Source organism: Hemibagrus wyckioides, linkage group LG28, assembly GCF_019097595.1.
Source record: "Hemibagrus wyckioides isolate EC202008001 linkage group LG28, SWU_Hwy_1.0, whole genome shotgun sequence".
In the NCBI taxonomy this organism is placed as follows: Eukaryota; Metazoa; Chordata; class Actinopteri; order Siluriformes; family Bagridae; genus Hemibagrus; species Hemibagrus wyckioides.
The window spans coordinates 14805146-14813127 of record NC_080737.1 but is presented as its reverse complement, the minus strand read 5'-3'; the positions used below and the strand labels follow the sequence as shown (position 1 = coordinate 14813127).

The 7982-nt window shown below is 37.2% G+C and overlaps 1 protein-coding gene across 1 annotated transcript; it reads right to left on the bottom strand.

Annotated features, from left to right (window-relative positions):
- Positions 1 to 4053: 4053 nt before the first annotated feature.
- LOC131348002 (insulinoma-associated protein 1-like) lies at positions 4054 to 5567 on the bottom strand. The gene has a single exon (XM_058382516.1). It carries the CDS (start codon positions 5350 to 5352, stop codon positions 4189 to 4191), a length of 1164 nt encoding a protein of 387 aa, XP_058238499.1. The 5' UTR covers positions 5353 to 5567; the 3' UTR covers positions 4054 to 4188.
- Between the last annotated feature and the right edge of the window lie 2415 nt (positions 5568 to 7982).

Sequence of the window (7982 nt, the reverse complement as noted above, 5' to 3'; positions counted from 1 at the left end):
GTTTCCTTTGGGTTTATCAGGTTTTTTCCATATCCCTAAAACACGCCAGGTTAGTTCGTGAATGCTAGGAATCATCATAGATCCTGCAGGATGATTTACAGGCAAAATGAATAAGGACACAACGCTAATTAATGCTAAACTATTAAAGCTATAGCTATTAATGCTAAACATTAATCTTAATTGGACCTATTTTCCCTTGAAGAGTGATAAGGTCATGTGTAATATTATAAAACTTCCCATAAATATTCCCTATTCTAGCCTGTCAAAATCCCTCTCTGCATGACAGAATGGTACATCATTTTCTGAGGGTAACAGAGCAGCCCATGTTTCCACTTCACAGGTTCCAAGTTCCCTGCTTTATCCCGGAGCTTGGGTTACTTTTTTATTTGATGCATATCTTTCCCTGCCCCTCACTATATTCCTGCCTCTTGCCCAGTGTTTGTAGGATAGACTCCAGAGCCACCATGACCCTGACCAGAGTAAATCAGTTACTGAAGATGTATGAATAAATGAATGAAATTTTGCCAATCATGTCTACCCTCCAGGCCCCCAAGGGTATATTTTTTGCCATTTTTTACCATTTTTTACCTAACACAGCTTTTGACAGCCTGTCTATAGAGTGTGGAGGCCATTAACCATGACGTGTAGATGTGCAAATGGCAAATGACTGAAAATTAAGATCAAAGACTGTTTTTTGGAGGAAAAAAGCAATTCTAGTCATTGCGTATTTGTTAACTTTTTCATTTTTCTCATTGTCATATATTCAAAATACTATATATTCAAATATATATATTCAAAGTTAAATTCACTTTTATTTAAGTATTAGTCTATTCTGTAGTTCAAATGTAGATGTTTAGGCACCAGATAATGTTGGAGTTATGTTTTTAACTTGCTGGTATTCATTTTTTAAAGGTGGACCAGGTGTTGTGTGACACTTATAGGAGGACTAATGCATGCTCCACCCTGGCTGTGGAACAGTGGACCTTCAGACCAGCACTTTATTCTTGCATTATGTGATGAGACATGGGCTTACTCACCACATTTCCAGACTTTTTCTGACACTTAACCTTCACTCCCATATCTATTTTGAACACCACATTTCAGATTGAGTCCCTCTTTGCTGTTAGGATAACCTCCACTTTTCTGAGAAGGCTTTTAGAGCATGGCTGTGTGAATTTTCCCATTCAGCATTAGTATAATTGCGAACTGACCTGACTAGTCAAGGAGGCCTATGATTTCTCCTATGATGAAATTGTTAGATACAGTGAAAGCAGTATTTTTAAACATTGTCTTTGCTAATGTTGTTGCTGCTGTTGCTGATGTAAAGTTTTTAATAAAATGTTGCACCATACCAATCCAAGATACATAACATATAAGGACCTGTAGGTTTTGGCAAATTAAAGTCTCGTAACACAACTGGAATTAATATTTATTCTATGCATTGTTTATATTTATCTGTGTTGTCTGTGCATCTAGACTAATATGCCATATTATGAAATTCCACTAAACCATTAAAATCACTAGGTAGCCTACTTTTGTTTTAAAAGAAACAAGTTTCTTTTAAGTGAATAAAACTTAGAAATATGGTAACAATATGACCAGGGATATTAACTTAAGGCAGTTCTGGTTTTAAGTGAAATTTGATATAGTATATCATGCTTCATAAATTGAATTACAGAGTTTTGTAATTTGACGAAGTTGCAGGTGCTATGGAAACATACAAAAAAGGTTGTTAATTGCTGGCATACACTATATTGCCAAACGTTTTGGGACATCCCTCCAAATCATTGAAGTCAGGTGTTTTCTTTAGGGGTTGGGCTCGTTAGTTCCAGTGAAAGGAACTCTTAATGCTTCAGCATACCAAGACATTTTGGACGATTTCATGCTCCCAACTTTGTGGAAACAGTTTGGGGATGACCCCCTTCCTGTTCCAACATGACTGTGCACCAGTGCACAAAGCAAGGACCATAAAGACATGGATGAGCGAGTTTGGTGTGGAGGAACTTGACTGGCCTGCACATAGTCCTGACCTCAACCCCATAGAACACCTTTGGGATGAATTATAGTGGAGACTGTGAGCCTGGCCTTCTCGTCCAACATCAGTGCCTGACCTCACAAATGCATTTCTAGAAGAATGATCAAAAATTCCCATAAACACACTCCTAAACCTTGTGGAAAGCCTTCCCAGAAGAGTTGAAGCTGTTAAAGCTGCAAAGGGCGGGCCAACTCCATATTACATTCATGTGCATGTAAAGGCAGACGTCCCAAAACTTTTGGAAATAAAGTGTATGTTTCCAGCTAAATCTAAGGATAACAATACACGGCCTTTCTGGAGTAATATTAAAAATAATATCCCAAAGAAACAAGAGAGCAGCTAGTTTAATAAATGCTGCAAAACATTCAAAAATCTACATAATCAGGCTTATAAACAGACACATATGGAAACATAAATATATGTCTATATGTCTAAGTAGGCTACAAATATGAATAAGGAACAAGGTGCCATTGATTTGTGCGGTAAAGGTATATAAAATTGCATTAGCTGCAATTATTTGCATTTTCACTACATAAATATTTAAAGATAAGTTAAGACAAGTTAAGATTATTTACTAGCGAATAGTGAATAGATAATGAAGAATAGTGAATAATCATTGCTACTTTACTGCATTACTGAAAATAAGGATTTTGTTTTCTTTTAAAGCTAGTTTTTCTTACCACTAATTTCACAAAATCTCGTAATAAAGAAAATTATTAGCTAGTCCCTATAATAATAATAATAATAATAATAATAATAATAATAATAATAATAATAATAATTGTTATTATTATTATTATGTTATTATTATTATGTTATTGTTGTTATTATTATTATTATTATTATTATTATTAGTCTATTGTTGTTATTACAACCATTTCTTTTCATTCAGTAGTCTAGCTGTTTTTCTTTTCCAGTAACATCACTTTTTTTGCTCTGCAAGGGAACAAAGAATAAAGAGCTGCTTTCTGTTAAGTAGATTTGGGTTATACTTTCGAAATTGCATTGAATATCTATTAACAGTATTTTATATGTTTTGAATGCTGGAATAAACATTAGTATATGCAACACTGGTCGTTAACAAAACAGGTAGGAAAACATAAAGCCATGTGCAGAGGGCAACAAAGCATTCCACCTTCCTTATGAAGTCACACACTGATTTTCAGTCCCTTCAACAATGGAGTGATTTCTTCTCGTATTAAACCTCACAGAAGAGTTGAAGAGCTTATCATCACGTTAAGAGATTCTCATGAAGTTGCGATTTTTTTCTTTTTCTTGTACATTTGGAATTTTGCTTCTTGGCCTGTGATTGTTTTTGTTGTCACAAACTGGATACTGGATAGTTTCCTGTATGCACCAACATTTTATTTTTTGCACTTGTAGTGCTGAGGTGTGTTTTGGAAGTTGTAGTGCATTTTGGTCATGGGATTAACTGATGTTCTATGCTGTGTGTTTTACAGAGAGATGTGAGAAGCTTCGAAAAAGTGAATTTGGTAATCACTGAATGCTTGATAGCCGGTTTAGTGTAACAATAAAAAAAAAACCTTAACCTTCCAATATGTGACCAAAATGTGAACTGTTAGCTAACATAAAACAGTAAAGATTGATGACCTGCTACTTTATCCATAATCTTCTTGCTTAATTTACATATGTAGTATAATTGAATGTATATCACTATCCAGGCTACATCATTCAGACCTGTGAAATAAACACTGTTTACTTGAATTGTAGCAAATCTTGTTAAATAAATGTTTGACTAACACACAATGTGACTTATAAGTGAATATAATTTTATTGTTTAGAAAAGTAGCTCATTTGTTTAACAAAAATGTCAACCTGATTCGTATTTGTCCAAGAAAATGTAGATACATCACGATGAAGCATAGAAAAAAAAAACACAATTACAAATTGTAACGTCAAATAAATACATTTAATAAATAAACCAATAAATAAATGATATATAAATAAATAAATACAACTTTATCCAAAAGACACAGATGTACATAATGTCTATAAACTACAACTTTTTTTTTTCTTCCGTGTGTTGACATGAGTCAACTCACATCCTGTAATAATAAAATAAATTGATTTTTTTTAGAGTTTTGGGTTAAGGCGCAGTTCACAAGCTCACTCATTGTGGCTGGGTTCTGTGCTTAAATGTTGTGTGTGAGTAAAATCATCTGTCTGCTTTCTGTTGGATGGAGTTTGTTGATGTGTCTGGTCAGCCCTGGTGAGGAGAAGAAGTTCTCTCCGCAGAAACGACACGGAAACACGTCGGGCGTTTTAGTAGCTCGGGTTATGCTCGGAAGTTTCCGGGAAATTTCCGGAGACTCTTCCTTTGCCAGGACGATAGACTCGGGCAGACTTGCGAGGTTGAGATCCTGCCGTAAACCTGCAGCTTTCCGCTCATGGAGAGCGAGGTGTTTCCTCAAGTAAGCCTGTCTCCGGAACTTTTTGGCGCACTGAGTGCAACTGAACAGCGCTTCATCCTCAGAGCCCGAGTCGGAGTTCTCGGACTGAGTGGTGGCGCTGGTCCCGCTCATCACACTCGGTTGATTTTCTTCTCCTTTGGGTTTATGCCAGCGCCGATGAGACGCCAGGTTCGCCGGGCAGCTGAATGTTTTGTCGCACTCGGTGCAGCGGTACTCGACGCGCACAATACGCGAGCACTTGTGGTGCGCCAGGGTGAGAGGGTCCGAGTATCTCTCTTTACACAGCTGGCAGATGAACTCACCTAGATGTCTGCTCGCATTCTGCTTCGAGTCTTCAACAGGATCTTCCTTAATGCGTAGACCGAGAACAGGAGAAGTGGTAACTTCGTCTCGACTAATCGCTTTTCTCTCTTGAGAAGGTTTGCGCTTTTTGGCTTGGTTGCTTTTGGAGTTCGATGGCGGTGCGGGTCGTTTTGTAGTGTTGGTTACAGAGTCGACTTTGGTGCTCGTTTCAGGTAGACTCGGTGATACCGGAGATCCGTTGACCGCAAAGCCACCGAGAACTGGCTCGAGGAAAAGCTCAGCCCGACTTAATAATGCAGCAGAACCCTGATCGTTGTGGTGCGTTGATGGATATTGGTTTGCGTAACCCTCGCCATCTGGACGCGTCGGACTGAGCGAAGGCGCGCAGAATGATTCAGGCAGGCCTCCCAAAGAAATTCGGTTCAAAGTCCTTTGAACAGTGACTGAGGGAAAAGTTGCAGCGCAGAAAGAGTGAAGCCCTGGACTCGGGAGAACTTGCGGTGTCGACTCATCCTCGTCCCGCACTCTGTAGGATACAGCTCCGGCCTTTTTGGATCGTTTTATCAGGAAACCCTTTGGCATGGTGGCTGTTGTTGACGTCCAGTTGAAGTCGTTTTGTGTCGGTTTGTTCGAAACGTCTCAGGGTTATGAAGGAGCAAGCTGCATTCCCCGAAATGTGAACGCCTCGAGACTTTTCTGAATTGATGCTCGCCGTCTCGCCCTTTTTAAAGCCACCGGGCGCGCATTGTGCATCAGTTAGGACGCAGATGGCTGCAATCCAGACGTCAATAGCAGGACCTGGCAACATGATCCACCCTGGGGTCTCAGAGAAGAGGAGCGGCAGATGTCAGCTCCCCCTCCTCCCTTTTCTACCCCTCCTTCTCGGAGCCATACACTCTGTCCCCCCCGCCACACACATACACACACACACACACACACACACACATACACATACGGCCACCACCCCACCCCCGACCACTTGCCCCGTCCTTGACGGTCCCTCACCATTATGTAGATCAGGCACTGCCACACTCCAAGATTATACAACTTTTTTATTCAACGCTCCCCTCTGGGAGCCTATTCAACGTACACGTGCCGAGTCCCTGCGTCCATTTATCTTAACAGAGGAATGTCTGTGTGTGTGTGTGTGTGTGATAACACTAAAAAAGACCATTTTAATATTGAATATTAGCAATTAATATGAGCTATTTAAACCAGTTACACTAATTTATTAATTTGCTTTTTATATGATTCATTTATAACTCAATTAATTCGTCTTGCAAGTATACAAACACCTGGCATGTGAATAAGTTTAATTTGGATGGAATATAAGTAAAAAAAAATGGAATTTCTAAATATCCTCCCTAGCCAAAAAAAAAAAAAAACTTTTATAAGTACTTGTGCAAGTATAACTTAAAATTAGAATATTAGTAACATGATATTAGACATATATCAAATGCCAATTTTTAATGGTGACATGAATGTTTCTAGTCATTCTTAGGCCAGTTTAAGCTTAGTGATATTGAACTGTATCCTAAAATTCAACTGTAATTTATTTTAATATAAAATGCATAAATAAGCAATCTGGATAAGCAATAAAAAATGTAACAGATAATAGGCTTAATATTCGTCCATGTATAATTTACATTCAAATATGCGTAAAGTGAGTGAGAATGAAATCATGACCCAGGCGCAAAAACGTTGGAGAATTCCTCAACCAAGACACCGCTCCATTTAATCTCACACCCCCAACGCCAAACGTCTGAGCCGGACAATGGCAAGGGTCTGTCATCTTATTGTCGCCGAAATGAACCATTTTCATCACACGTCCGCAATCTGGCGAAAAAGGCGGTCACGCGCTCGCGGCTCCGCCCGCCTTTAGCGAAGCTTCGATCAGCTCGTGCATTGCGACGCTTCTCAAGTGCGCCGACAAAAATAAAGACTGAGATCGATGAGCAGGCGGATTTTTAGTTTGATAAACGGCAGCGACTTGAATCAATGAGCATAAATCTAACGAAATGTGACTGAACGTCATAAAGTATTCTTTTCAGTTATTCATGTTGCCTGGGTATGTCTGATCCTAATCTGACTAATCTACTCTTATTTCATCTAATTTAATAGAAGGAACTATATATATATTTATATTTATATATGTATATATATTGCAAAAGATTGTCAGACACAACTGAGGACTAATAATGTAATATTATCATTTATAATATAGATAAACTTAAATCTATAATATTATCTCTCTCTCTCTCTCTCTATCTATCTATCTATCTATCTATCTATCTATCTATATATATATATATATATATATATATATATATATGTACTGTGTATTGTTTTGCACAAAAGTCAATATTGTACACTTGGACATACAGGTATACATAGTCTATATTTCTATATTTACTTAGTCTATATCTCTAATTCTGTTGCATAGTTTTATTTTTATTGTATGTGTGTGTGTGTTTGTGTGTGTGTTTATTTTATTTTTTTAACCTAGTTTTTGTAATTGTCTTGGCATTAGCTGACCACAGCAAAGAAAGAATTTCATTGTACAGGGAAACTTGTATATAAACGCTTTAAATCTTGAACCTTTGAATATATATAATTCCTACTTAAAACTATAAATTTACTTTCTGTATTATAAATTATTTATTTACCTTTAAGATACATGTGTCTATATAAAATTTTATATATATAACATATTTGTCAGATCTCTTAATTTGTTGATCATAAAATATCATTGACGTTAGTTTTTATTTTTTTCTTTTGAAACTTTATTTGATTTTAAATAAAGATTAAATGCTAAAGCAAAAAAAAAGGGGTCATGCCGCTCATCACCACATTTTTACCACAGGTTGATAAGCCTAGTTTCTTTTTTGCTTGTTTGCTCGATTTCATTTATGTATTTAAACAAATATTAAAGTAATTTTCGGATTTTGTGATGCTTTTGCGTTTGCAAAATGAGAAGCATGACACTACAAAATTTTTGTTAAATCTGGAAATCTCAGTTTGTGTAATATTTTCAGAGGAACTCTAATGAAAATGTTCCAAAACAACAACAACAGCAACCGGGATGACTCCAAAAAATAAACCACAAACATTTTGCTGTTCTTTTAGAATACAGACAAGATGGCATTACAGGGATGAACACGCATGTTTTCGCATGATTCCCTTGTCCTCCCTCAGTCTTCTATCAGTTGCTG